The sequence below is a fragment of the Labrus mixtus genome, chromosome 21 (genome assembly GCF_963584025.1).
Source record: "Labrus mixtus chromosome 21, fLabMix1.1, whole genome shotgun sequence".
Lineage (NCBI taxonomy): Eukaryota > Metazoa > Chordata > Actinopteri > Labriformes > Labridae > Labrus > Labrus mixtus.
The window spans coordinates 7,074,734-7,088,745 of record NC_083632.1 but is presented as its reverse complement, the minus strand read 5'-3'; the positions used below and the strand labels follow the sequence as shown (position 1 = coordinate 7,088,745).

Here is a 14,012-nt window from a genome sequence, read left to right as displayed (position 1 = left end):
TGAGATAACTAGAGAGAAAAAAATAAGAAAAAAGGAAAAAAGTGTATTTGTCTTTGTTTTTACATTTGTTTTCTTTTATATTTAAAGTGGTAATCTTAGGGAGAAGTAGTCTTTAACACAATGAAGTCCAGCTAGCTAAAATGCTAAATGCTAGTTGTTGTGAGGTGTGTGTGAGGGTTCTTCCTGTATGTAACACTAAACTCAGTCAGTCATATAGGCAGTATGTGGCAGCTGTAACATTATTTCCCTGTGCTCTTGCAGATGTTAACCCCTGAAATGTCTCTTTAAATTAAACCCAATGAACAGAGAGTAAGAGTCCGCTCACTGGAAACATCATGAATTCAGCTCTTCTTCTCTTCAAGCTTTAACGTAACGCAGTGGCATGCTAACAATGAGCGGACCATTACTTTCTTTTCATTGCTGTTCTTTTTGTATCCAGCTCCTGTACCACGTTTGGATGTGCGTAATTACTACTGTGTTTTCATCTCTAAATTAAAGGCAACATTGATAACGAGCGCCTGGCCATCGCCAGACAGCGAATCCCCTATCGGCTCGGTCGAGTAGTTGACGATTGGCTACTCGACAAAGGTAAAAACCTGATTAAAATTCCTTAAAACTTTCAGCTTAAAAAATACAATTGAAGGCAGTTGAATATACTTTATTGTGCACCATCAACTAACATCTAAAAATCTAAATCCATAACTAAGTATATAAAAGTTGGGCAGCTGTAGTGTGTAATACTGTGTAAACTGTAGTGCCTGTGAACGTATCTTGATAGTGTGTATCTTTTAATATCAGGTTAAAGGGACGATGGAGAGATTTAAATGTGAATAAATCAGAAAATAGACAAGAAGTACTGATAAAAGGTGCTTTATTAAGACTGGTAAATAATTTATTATCAAATTGTAAACTATAAAGCATTTACTAAAGATTATATGTTTGTAATCAAATTAAAGTACATGCAAAGTATTGTGACTTGTAAGAATGAAGTAAATTTGAAATGACTAATAGAGCAATGCTTTTTGTAAAAGTGTAAAAGTTTTCCTCCTAAACTTCAGCAGAGCTCCTTAAATTAGCCTCTAGTCCCTTTAACAGTGAGCAGTGCTAGAGCTTATAACCTGTGCATGCTTCATAGGCCTGTTTCAACAGTTCTCTAGATCTCTGTCTCTCTGTCTGCCTGTCTGTTGCTCCTTCAAATACAATGTCGTGCCGCACAGCCATCACCATAGCAACCATCTGTCAGCCCCGTCTTCTCGGGGCCCTCTGACTCCTCTCATCTGCTGCCGCTTCCTCCTTCTTCTGTTCCTCGCCTCATACTCCTCCTTGATTTCTCTGTCACTTCACCCCACTTCCCTCCTCTCCTTCTTCTTCTTCTTCTTCTTCCTTTCTTTCTTTTTTCGCCTCTCTCAGTCTCAGCCCTTTCCACAGTTCTCCATGGCTTCGATTCGCTCTGCCATGCTTATTCTGTCCCATCCTCTCACCATGGCTTGGGGTTGGTGGATTGTGTAACACTCAAACACTCTTGTGTGTGTATGTATGCACGTGTGTGACCACTGGTATGTGTGTGTGTGTGACTGTATTTGTGTGTGTCCGTCTGTCTTCTTTCCTGGTGTACGTCTGTGTGTTTGGCGCGTGTTTGCATGGGTCTGTGTGCGTGTGTGTGTGTGTGTGTGTGCATGTGTGTCTATGCAGGTCGACAGCTGACCATCTTCAACAGCCAGACAACAGTGAAAGTAGGCGGAGGCGAGCGAAGCGCTATGTTCCAGGGTCAACTGTCTGGCCTCTACTACAACGGCCTCCGCATCCTAAACATGGCCGCCGAGGGGCACCCGCACATCAGAGTGGAGGGCAGCGCACGACTGGTCGGCGACATGCCTTCCTCCTCTATCACCCCTCAGTCCAGTGCTGCAGCCGGAGGCAACCGCTCTGACTCCGCCCCTTCCATTAGCGACATCACAACAACCACGGCCACCAACAGGAAACAGGGTTCCACTCAGCAGGTCAGAGCACACCCACTTTTCTCTGCGTGGTCATTAATCAAATATTTGCTTTCACATATATTTCCTATCACCTCGACGCCACACTGTCAGTCTTTGTGGAACAATGGGTAATTAGAAAGTGTTAATTTGCTTCGATAAGTTTCTTTTATAAACTCACTAAGAGGATTAGCGAGCTCTCAGTTTATCAAGAGCTAGAGGATAGCAAGATAGGCCAGGAAGAGGGGGATTGTTTTCAACTCCACTCAAGTTTATTTATGACACAAAACAAAGGGTTTTAATGTACGCTAGGCATTAAAATAGAAATCTAATGGTATTGTGGAAAAAAGAGGTCACCTACAATAAAGGGAAGTTCAGGATCAAAGCACAATGTGGATAATGATAAGTTCTCCGGATTCAGTCAAAGTAAGAAGAGAGAGGTTTTTTTTTTTTTTTCTAGGCGCTTTAGTCTTTTCTTTAAAAGTACACAGTGAAAAACAGACAGGGGAGGGAAAGGCATTGATGTGCATCAAAGCTCTCCAGCCAGACTTGAACCTGGACGGTGAGCTGTTTCATGGTTATTGTTTTAGAGCCCTAAGCTGACAAGATGTCTGAACATTAAAGTTTTGAACCTTGACTAAAAAAGTTGGCCAAGTTTTACATCTGCAGGTTTTCTGAACATCTTCGGAGAAAACAAACTCGATGAAACTTTAATCATTTATTCTTTTTATCGCTGTATTGACAGTTCTTACAGTTTTTGAAGTTTTTAAAATGCTTCAAGCTTCATGCTTTTGAGATTAGGAATATGCTTCAATTTTGGATTATACTGAAAGGCTTGATTTTCTACACTATCATGTAAATCAAAAACTTTAACTGTTTTAATGGAAACAGTTCTGTTTTCATATTAGTTTTGTCTTAGACGTGGAGCAAAGCAGACCAGAGTTTAATGACCCTCAAAGCCAGCCAAAACTCTGAAACGGCATGTTTTTCCAGTCGGTTCAGCTCTGCGTCTGATGTTTTCGGGTTTCTTGAAATTACTTAAAAAGTGCTTGAATGTTACTCTAAAGCTGTAAGAATCCTTTGTAATATGACACAGGAATGTCCAGTCAGATAACGCAAAGAAATACTGATGCAAACATAAATGTAATCTCTCCGTGATGTTGTTCATCTTTCTGAGTGACTCATATATATATATATATATATATATATAACAAGAAAAATTCATCAATAGAAGGCTCACATACTCATTTGATACTTCATGAATGGATTAGACAGCAAAGTGATCCCTGGCCACTAAATTACAGGAGCATAAATGGTTGTGTTAATGGAGGCTGTAATAGCTTTTCCATAATATACGTCTTGTAAACTGATGCAAATGGGACTCGACAATAGAAACACCTGAGTGTTATTGAGGAATATTTATAGAGGATGTCAGAGGAAACATTATGAGACGGTTCACCACAGACTCCTCTGCTCTATTGTTCGGCTTGCTAGTGAGATGTGTTCAGGCTCTTTGTGGGCGTCTGTGTGTGCTGCAGTTCTTCTTCTGTGTTATAGAACTCTGCCTGCCGCACTTTTTTTTCCCAGTGATACAAGTTGCCATGGAGATAGTGAGCCCCAATACCCGCTGCTCGCTTTCTCTCTCCCATCCAGTCTCCCATAGAGAATAGCTCCTCTGTGTATTAACCGCCAGCTGTTTCAGGCATAAATAATAGAACGTAGAGAGCTGTGAGCTAAGCCTCAGGCATCAATAATGGATACAAGAGCTGGATAGATAGAGCTCCAGACTGGTGACAGCGTTGTCACACAGGGCTTGTTTTCACACCTCAAACCTTTACTGTTTTATTAACCAACCCTGCTATACTGATGTCAGGGCTAAATTTGGGATGCAGAGTTGTGCACTGAAGTCAATATCACTGTATGAGAACTAGGTCAAAGCTTCTATAAGCTCAACATGCTGCAGAGTGTGTAAGTATGTGTGTTTGCTCGTTTGTGCAAGTGAAATCACTCCTGCTGGCCCCAAAAATCTTGTGTGCGTGTTTGTCTTCTTTAAGAAGAATCTACAGCTCCTCCATTGAGGCTGCCTAGTGTTGCCAGGCAACCAACCTGGCCTCAACCAGTGCACACATACAGTGTAGAGCGAACACAGAATGCACACGCACAAAAAAAAAACACTCAGGTGGATTGAGAACAATGGGCTTGAATTGCAGCACGTTGCATCAGAGGAGGGGCAGTGAGAGATGTCTCTGCAAAAGCTAATGATTGATTTCATGCACACGCCCAAGTTTAGGTGAATCGGAGAAAGCCTAAGTTGCCCCATGAGTTTACTCCATCTCTTCTTATTACTTTGTGCACCTAGAATGTGCTGCGTGCTTCATTGTAAGGTCCACACTTCTTAGTTTTTTTTTTTTGGTGTGTTGAAAAGTGGAAGGGATTAATAATGCATGACAGCAGAGCAGCAGCCAGGAAAAGAGACTGTGTGTGTGTGTGTGTGTGTGTGTGTGTGTGTGTGTGTTTGTGTGTGTGAGAGAGTGTTTATGCTAGAGGCTGCTCTAAATCTCAGAGCTTGAGTTTGGTTTTGATGTTTGGTGTCTGTTTGTCTGTCTGTCTATGTTAGTGTGTGTTTTTGTGTGTACCTGTGTTGATGGTAAGACTTGATAGAAGAAACCTACGGCTCAAAGCCGCGCTCGATTGGCTCCTAGGAACCAGCTGACCTGACACTTCTTCCATAAGCTCTCTGAACATCTAACTCGCACTCGCTCCCACCCTCCGTCCTTTTCTGTTTTTTTTTTTTAACCTTGCTATCTTCTTCACATCTTTCACACCTTTCTCCCCCTCCTGCCTTTCTTCCTCTCGCTATCCATCTTCTGGAGACACTTTCTCCCTCCTCCCTAGCTCACCTTTTCTCTCTTCCTTTTCTTCTCACTCTTTTTTGCTCTCTCTCCCATCATATCTTTCCATATTTACCCGTCACTTCCCCCCTCCTCTTTCTCTCTCCCTTCTCACTCTCTCTCTCTCTCTCTCTCTCCAGTGATAGGCTGTTAATGCAGGCGGTGTATGAGTCTATCTCACCATCTGCAGTAGTGGAGCTTGCTCCTCTCCTCTCGTCTCTCTTCAGGATCTATTCATCAGCCTGCCAACTTCAGTCTGCTTGCGTGTCTGTGTAGATAGGTTTAAATAGAAACAGACCAATGGAGCACGTCTGGCTATTATAGAGTTTGTGTGTGGAATGTGTGTTTGATATCCAGTTGTGAAAGTAGCAGACAAGCTGTTGAATCTTCTGCAAGAAAGTGTGAGGACTGAGTGCAGCCACCATGTGTGAACTAGGAAGTCAGGGAGGCATTGACGGTCGTTGGCACTGTTCCGCTGCTCAGGTAGAGATTTTGCTCTTTAAGCATGCAGAAATCTTTTTTCTTGGTGCTCTCTCTTGTATGTCCTTTTTCCCTCCTATATTTGTGTATCTGTGTCCGTCATTAAGTCAGCATGCCTTATTGATAAAACACAAAAAGATTGGGACGGATAGGGAAGGACCAATGAGGATGAAGAAAGAGGGGCGTCTCTGCTTTATCTTCTACAAACTTCTGTTTGTGCCTGGCATGCCTCTATTTTCCTCGTGCTTGTCTCTCATGTGAGAGGGGGATCAATAATCCAATTGACACCTCCCCAATTGAACGAGGCAGGGATGTAACAGATCAGAGGAGGGGCTTTGGTAATTTTCTTGTCTTGCTTTGTTGTATCTGATATCATGATTCAGAACAGGTTCCCGTTGAGGTCACATAGGTGTTTTTGGATCGATAACCAAGCATGGTGGCTCGACATTGATCGCTGACAGTCGGGGTTGATGTGTTTCCTAGCGGCTGATTGGTTCTTGTGCTATTTGGATCCTGGCAGAGGCAGTGAGGCTTATTGAGTGGCTGGATTCCAGAGGCTAAGCTCAGCCTAGCAGCATTTGACAGCCCAGTGAGCAGAACTGATTGGAAAGGCAGTGGAGGAAAGAGACAGAGTCAAGCATCAATAACCCTAATGTATGCTTCCAGGCCAAACTAAACCACAGCAGACTTGTCAGGACCAGGACCACACCAAACCAAGGCCAGTGCGGGCTTTTTCAGATGAATAAACTAAGTGCCTGCTTCTCTAACCTTATGTAATCCACAAAGACAAGCAGGCAAAGAAATAGAGATACCAAGGACAGAGGAGAGGCTTAATGAGCTTCTGTTTGAAGTCCCGCCTGTAGCTCACTGCTAAGACATCATCGACCACTTAGTGCTTTGATTTGGTTCAGATTCTGTTCTGGTCTGCTCGTAATCTGCCTCTAGAGTTCTTCTCTCTTTTATAGCTCTGCTGCTCTCTCCTCTTTCTTTTATTCTGTGGGTTACTAACATCCACTGCAATGCATCACAATCCAATTTTAATTTAGCGCTGGCACCGAGCACCCAGTGTGGTTCAATCACACACGTACACACACTTGCACACATTCATATTTCTCATGCCGAAGCGTCAAGGCGGGCAATGTTTAACAGTAGTTCATGAATATGCGGAGCACATTAGCACCATGTTAAGTACAGACCGCAGCACTTTGAAGTCTTCCTCCTTTTCCTCAGCTCATCCCCCTCTTCTTTTCTCTCTCTTTCTCCTTAAATTGTATCCACCCATAAAATCTGTATCTTCCCCCCCCCCCCCTCTCTCTTTTGCTCACACTCTTGCTGGAATGGCAAATCAATGCACAGGTCCCCACTGAGAGAGATTTTTTTTTTTATTCCCCATCATTTTTAACAGCCTGAACTTAAGAGTTGCCATGGCAACAGGAGGAGCAGGGATGGAGAGTGGAAAAGGGGCTCCTTTTCCACAGAGAGGGAGCGAAGCACACAGGAAGAGCAGCTTGTTGAGACAGTATTTGCTCGATGTAGGTGAGGGGGTACATCTAAGTGGGTTGTTGACATGCTGCTCCTGGAGAGGTGTTAAATAAAGGAGATTTAAATGAATCATCGAGTGTAAAGGGGAATATTTCATTTAGAATAAAGTGGTTTTATCCCAGTCTTTAGCTTCGTACTGCACATTTTCCAACACATATGAGCACAAGCCAATTTCAGATTGTGTGAGCAGAAAGAGAGGCCGGAGGAGAAAACAGAGGGGGGAGGGCTGGAGATGATAACCGTCTTTCCCCTGGTGGATTCAAACAGGATTCTGTGTTTCTCTCCTCCCTCCGCCTTTCTTCTTCTTATCCTCCCAGTTTTGGCCGCCTGCCATTGCTGGGGGCCGTAACATTTGAAAGTGTTTGTGGAAAACTGGGAAACAGGTGGGCGATGGATTGGTGCTGTGTGCTCACACATGTAGAGAACAAACAGAACGGGAGTGAGCTCTAGATAATGAGCTTCTGTATGTTAATGCTCCTGCTTTTCTGATTCCTCTTTCTGTAGTCAGCAGACGATCTTCTGGTGGCGTCAGCTGAGTGTCCCAGTGATGATGAAGACATTGACCCCTGTGACCCCAGTTCAGGTGAGACTAAACCCACTGCATTTTGTGTTGTTTTTTCCCCACATGTCCTCAGCACTCACGGCCACTCGGTTTTTCCCTCTGGTTTTGTTGCTCACTACGATGAATTTTTCATTTCCACTTAGGTTTCTGCCCCCAGACATTACCTAACTCTCTCCATCATTCCCAAGTCTTCATCTCAAGTCTTCATCTCTTTACTCTGCTTCACCTCTCCCCTCCATCCCTTACTAGGCCCCTCCTCCGTCCAAACCTATTTAATCAGCTTTTTTTAAATCCTTTTCTTGTTCTAAATCAGTATCTTTTCCCTTATCCCCAGTTCTCACCATCTAATCCATAGAATTCACATGCAAATTATTTTACCAACCATCATTCAATATGGTGTCATATATCACTGCCCTGCAGCCCACTGTGCCTGTTTATGTGACAAAGTGTCAAGTGCTTCTAGTCAAAATTGATATAATGTGCACCTGTGCTCTGGCCCTCCTCTCAACATGGTGTAATGTAATCTGTTTACACATTATGTGATAATACGGGAACAGCTTTGGCTCTGAGCTGCAGCCTCTGTATGCCAGCGAGTAGAATTATGCAAAATGCACGTCAAATAATTCATTAAGATGATGCATTGTGTCTACTTGCTCCAGCTCTCCACTCATCACCTTGACGTGCAATACAAATTATTAATGTGTGCACTAAACTGTAATGTAACATCACATTCCTCCCCTCTTCATCCCCTTTCAGCCCGCCCCCCCTTGCCAGAGGTGAAGGTGTTCCCAGTTCCGTCTGAGATTGTGCGGGAGAGCAGCAGCACAACGGGCATGGTGGTGGGCATCGTGGCAGCCGCCGCCCTCTGCATCCTCATTCTCCTCTACGCCATGTACAAGTACCGCAACCGAGACGAGGGTTCGTACCACGTGGACGAGAGCCGCAATTACATTAGCAACTCAGCCACGCAGCCAAATGGCAGCACTAAGGACAAGCCGCTGGGCATCGCCAAGATCTCCAAGAACAAGAAAAACAAAGACAAGGAGTACTACGTCTGAGGCACGAGACATACAGACATATACGCATACACCTTTATATATAATGGTATATGTACATAAATAGATATATTCTCATACACACATACACACTGACATAGACATGCTGATGTTAATGTTTACTCTCCAATAATCACACATGCACACATGCTGCCAAGCACAAACATAAACACATTCAAGCACGCACACACACACACACACACACACACACACATATAAGCACACACACAGACTGGCCCGAGGGCACGGACCCTTATTGTACAGTATTTACCAATGAAGAGCCTGTGAGAGAAGCTCGTTTTATGAACAAACACCATTCCAGATGATTTAAAAAAGAACAAGTTTAACTCCCAGTAAAGAACCGAATTTTGGTGCCAGCCAGATTTAAAGTCCAGTCACTCCCCTGCCACAGTACGACCTCTCCTGTCGGACTCAGAGAGGTCGAGGAAGCCTTTAAGTGAAGCACAAGGCAGAATGAACAAAGATGATGTAAAAGCACCAAGAAAAAGCACCAAGTGTCTCTTCCAAGCTTCTCGGCATTCTTCCCTGTTAGCAGACGGAGCACTGAGGAACAAGCACACCAACAGTCCAAGTCCAACCTCGAGCAGCATCAGGACAGGAAATCAGGGTGTCGCAATAGAGACAATGAATTACGAGTGGCAGAGGCAAGGATGGTGCTGTTAATGTAACAGATGGCCGGTGGTTGTTTTTACGCTGCAGAGCTCGTGTTTTACGGCACCCTGTAAATCAAAAAAGGTGGAATCAGTGGAAAAACTGCGAGCTATTTTCCTGGACAGGATACTTGAGACTTCAGATGCTACCTACAGACACCAACGGTGTCCACACACAAACACACACAAACAGCACACAGACATTAAACTACTTACACATGCAGACATACACATACCTGCAATGCTAAAGACCCACCATATCTTCAAAAAACTGGAGACTATACAAAAAGACAATGGTGAAAATGACAACAACCATTATGATAATTGTTATGGCAACGATAATGATGAATATGAAGAACATTTTGGGCAGTATAGACTCTTTGGGGAAGGGAGGGGGGGGTCTTATTGCACGTGAATTATCTTACTCCGTGTGATTTATACCGCATTGAAACTCCAGAGGTTACACCGTGACACACGGCCATCATCAATCTACCACCTTGGCTTGAAGTATTCCTAAATAACACATTTCAAATGGTTTTCAGCGTGTGGGATTCAGTTCAAATTGTCATTGACAAAGTGTGACCATCTCGAGTGTGCTGCATGCCTGAGTCCGAGCTGTGCTGTGAAGTGGTGGCGTGTCCCACAAAGTCCAGAGATGGTAGGTTTGTTTGTGGGAGGAGAAGAAGAAATGGGGTAGCTGTGCCCACCACAGGCCAAGACCTGTTTTCTGGCCTGATGTCTAATAGGCCACGCCCACTATACCTGCTCTTACCAACCACCTTTTATAGCAAAAACCAGCCGAGGAAAAGAAAAGAAAACAAAGTAAATGTTACCATGTGTTGCTAATATGTAGAAAAGTCCAGATCATGATGCCACTGGCTAAATGAGTTGCTTTGATTTCATTGGCTCTCCCTTTTCTCTCTTTCTTTTTGCGTCCTTTTGTCTTCATGCTATAAGTTGGCTGGTTTGTCATTACTCATGGCGAGACCGAGACTGATGGGATTCTGGTGGGCTACATTATCTGTTTATTGACATTGTTTGAGCCCAATGCATCTCATGAATTGTAGCTCCATGATATATCGATACAAACAGTGCCATGACACGAACAAGCTCCTCCAGTTCTTCCAACCAGTCAGATGCATGCAAAACGACCAGGGCGAAAAAGGATAAGAAGAGGACTGTGTAAGATTTCAAAGAACAATGTCAAAATCAACTAAAAATATTCCCTTACTCCCTCCATCCTTAACTGGCCTTTTTGACCTCCTTCTCTTGTTTTCCCTTTGTTTGGTAAGTTTCCCTCTCTGCCCTCGACTTCCTCTATGTTTGTCACTTTCTTTTTCCTCTATCTCTGTTGTGTTGCCATCTGAAACAAAAGGAGGTGTCTCAACCAATGGGATTCTACATCTAGGTGTTCATTAACCATGTTTATTTTCTATATGTACAATTTTTCTACAGTATTTACTTTTATTTTTATTGTTACGGTTCTTTGATGAACATAAAGTGGAAATTTATTATGAAAAATAGTTTTGAAGATTAACGAGTAAATAAAATATTACCCAAGTGACCCAGGAGTGCATTCGTGTGAATTGGTTTTTGCTTCCATCTGCCTGAAATATACAATCCTTTAGATTTTTTTACTAATAGCAAAGTAGATCTGAACGAAAAAAGTGAGATTACAATCAAAATCTTTTCATGATTGATAACCAATGGACGGTTACCTTAGCTTAGAATAATGACTAAAACAGGAAGCCTGGCCTTGCTCAAAGATGAAGCACCAAGTCAAAAGCTCACAAATGTACACACTTTATCTTGTTTGTTTAATCTGATAATTCTGCAGTCGTTTTTTTTTTCTGATTGGGACCACTAACTTAGTCTTCACTGGTTGTCTGGCAACTTCACAGGATCAAGAAAAAGTCCAGACAAATGGCACATTTGAAAGGAAAATAGTAGTTTTACTAATATTCAACTTCACTTAAAAATAACACGTTTAGTTTTTTTGTCTTCAGCAGCCATTGAAAATGTGTCAGGAGCAGGTATTCATTCTCAAAGGTATAGCATTACCCATTTGGTTGTCAAATGATAAACTATAAGATTTTCTGGTTTTCTTTGTCTCCTAAGTTCCTAACACAGAAAACGAATAGATGGCCATTCACTGTCTATGTCTGTGCCTGAAGCTTGTGTTGCTGCTAATGGAGCGACTCTTTACACATCAGCTAAACAACAACCCCGGCTGTTGAATGTTTGATCTTTTACACATAACTGCACAATAGAAGGAAAAAGTTTCTTGCACAAATGAAATCCTTTTTTTTTTTTTAGCTTTCTGTGACCAATTCAAATAAGACTGCTATGAAAATAAGCCTAATTTGGACAGAGTCTACCTTACTCTATACACTTGTTTCCAGTCTTGCTACGCTAAGCTGTATTAACCTAACCAGCTTTGGTTTTCCTGAATTAATAAACAGATATTCATGAAAGTGGGGTTGATCTTCTCATCTAACTGTCTGTCAGAAAGCATATGGGCCCTTCTGCTTTCAAACAATCGACAAACAGCAGATTTCTCCACTTTTCTTCTCTTCCCTTCACCTTTTTATTCATCAACGAAAGGAAAGCAGCACCTTTTTCTTCTTTTTCAAGTCCCACTGTGTCTAACTGGGACAGTATACACACATAAATACCCCCTCATGCAAACCGAGCAGAGCTTTGAAGTATGACTCAGTGCAGTGAGCGAAATATAAGTCTCTGCAGAGTTGTTGTTTGCCGGATGAAAGAACCCCGAGACCACAGAGTCGAGTTTGCGTCCCCCAGGTGAGAGGAGCTACAAGGACCTGCTGTTTCAATAAACACCCCCACAAGTCTCACTATCCTGTTTTCTCACTGCTTCTCTTTTTTTTTTTTTTTTCTTTTTGTATTTTGCTGAACAGTCTGTGCTCAACAAAAGGCTTGTGTAAGGCTGTAGCCATCTGCCACTGTGCTGTCCTTGACCACAGCCAGCTCGCACAGAGATAAAGACACAGCCGAGTTGTATTTTTAGAGTAAACTGAAAGCAACTCAACTTTATGGCCAATCCATTGTCCTATGCAAACACAGACCTCCAAGTTTTTGGTGTACAGAAAAAAAACCCTGAGCCATAAGCCCCATAAGGCTGCTCATTATGCAACATGAAACAAAACTACAATGAATGAAAAACTGCACTTAGCATGTAATTATTCATATATCCCAACCTATGATCCCAACTGCTAGAAGCAGTCTGTAAATCACTTAACTTTTTACATGAGGTCAACAGTAGGGTTTTATTTCAATTTAAGGGGAGCAAATTTAGCCTGGAAACATTGAGTCTTAAATACTCTATCGTGCATTTTTGCTGATTTTGTTGTGGTTCGCAAAGACCTCCAGCCTTTTGTTTTTTTTTGGTGTTGACAAATGCACATGACTGTGCCTTGAAAGTTATGCGTGTGCCTGTGGGTGCAAGAAGAGTACGATTTTGCATTGTTGTTACCTTGACGTCAGTATTAAATTGAGACCGTTATATAACCTGTGGTTAAAAACTCCTCACAGTGGGCTAAAGCCACAAAGCAGTGACTGATAATGCAAAATAGCTGGTCTCTGTAACTTCGCCACCGAAATTGAGTGCATCCATCCTTAATGATACACCTGCGTTTTACTCTCAAAAGCCAAAAACATCCACAGGGAAAGGGTTTATTGACTTTTTCATTTTGTGTATTTATCGGCTTGCTGAGCAAGGCCAGTGTCTCATTCTGCTGAGTTGAAAAATTCTTAACATTTTTCGTATCACACCTCCCTTGCACAGCTGCAGAACAATCAGCAGATTAGTTTAATCTCTTCTAATATAATCTATAATTCACGTCATGCACCAGCACACACAGGTGCACACAGAAGCCATCGATCTTCTTCTTCCCAGGTCCTTCATTTCCACTCCTTTCTACACCTGTATTCTGCCTCTCTCCCTGTCCTTCCCCTTCTGTTTCATCTTTCTTGCCTTGAGTACAAGCAAAGCTGTTGGGTAGTGTGTGACTGTGAGAGTGTGAAAGTGTTGTGTAGTCATGTCAGGAGCTCAAGGCTGCATTTTTACTTCTGCTTTGGAATAAATCATAAAGAGCTCTGATTTGAGTCCAATCCCCACAGTACAACACGCACACACCTACGTGTCAATACAAGAAATAAGCTTTTATACTGTATGTGTACAGAGGAGAAGCTAAGGTGAATTAAGATTGTTACACAAGTGTGTGTCTGGTGTGCGTTTGTGCTTGCGTGCGTGCGTGTGTGCATGTGTAGCCATGTTACTGTGAATGCAGAGAGAGTGTCCTTGCACGCTGGCAGATGTGGGGAGTGGAGTAGAAATTTCAACGGAAATGTGAGTCGGAAGACAAAACATATTCACCCCTTTTCCTCATAATTACTCGTGTCTGAAGCTTAAAAGAAGATTATCAGCCTGGAAAAAAGGAACTCCTACTAGGCTATCTGTTTTGTTTCATTTTTTTTTTACTCCCAATGTCCTTGGCAGCAAAACAATCGCGTAATATAAAAGTAAGAAAAAAGATCCAAATGATTGGGAAATGTTTTTTAAAAAAAAGGTTATCAACAAAGTAGTAAACTCAATTTAATAAAATATGCTGTTGTTATGAAGGGATTTTAAAAGACACAGAAAGCTCAATATTCTTTATCTTCAGCAGTCTGTAGAATATATTCAAGCCATCATTTTCCCACTCCAAGACCAGTTACCGTATAACCTATACGTTTTTATTGCAGATTACACATTTAACCCAATAACTCCATATTTACATTGCCCTTTAAAATTGTAGGCTACATGTATGCAT

The 14,012-nt window shown here is 42.3% G+C and overlaps 1 protein-coding gene across 20 annotated transcripts in view; it reads left to right on the top strand.

The window, feature by feature from the left end:
• Nucleotides 1-10,748, top strand: part of nrxn1a (neurexin 1a) — a 60,704-nt gene extending 49,956 nt beyond the window's left edge. For 13 of the 20 annotated variants that reach the window (XM_061029176.1, XM_061029179.1, XM_061029175.1 and 10 more), the window contains 4 exons: nucleotides 499-588; nucleotides 1,693-2,000; nucleotides 7,394-7,472; nucleotides 8,208-10,748. In XM_061029176.1, the coding sequence (XP_060885159.1) occupies nucleotides 499-588; nucleotides 1,693-2,000; nucleotides 7,394-7,472; nucleotides 8,208-8,509 (779 nt within the window). In that variant the 3' untranslated portion in view covers nucleotides 8,510-10,748. The remainder of the gene's footprint in view (nucleotides 1-498; nucleotides 589-1,692; nucleotides 2,001-7,393; nucleotides 7,473-8,207) is intronic. The other 7 variants (XM_061029188.1, XM_061029193.1, XM_061029196.1 and 4 more) reach the window with 1 other exon arrangement.
• Nucleotides 10,749-14,012: the final 3,264 nt, after the last annotated feature.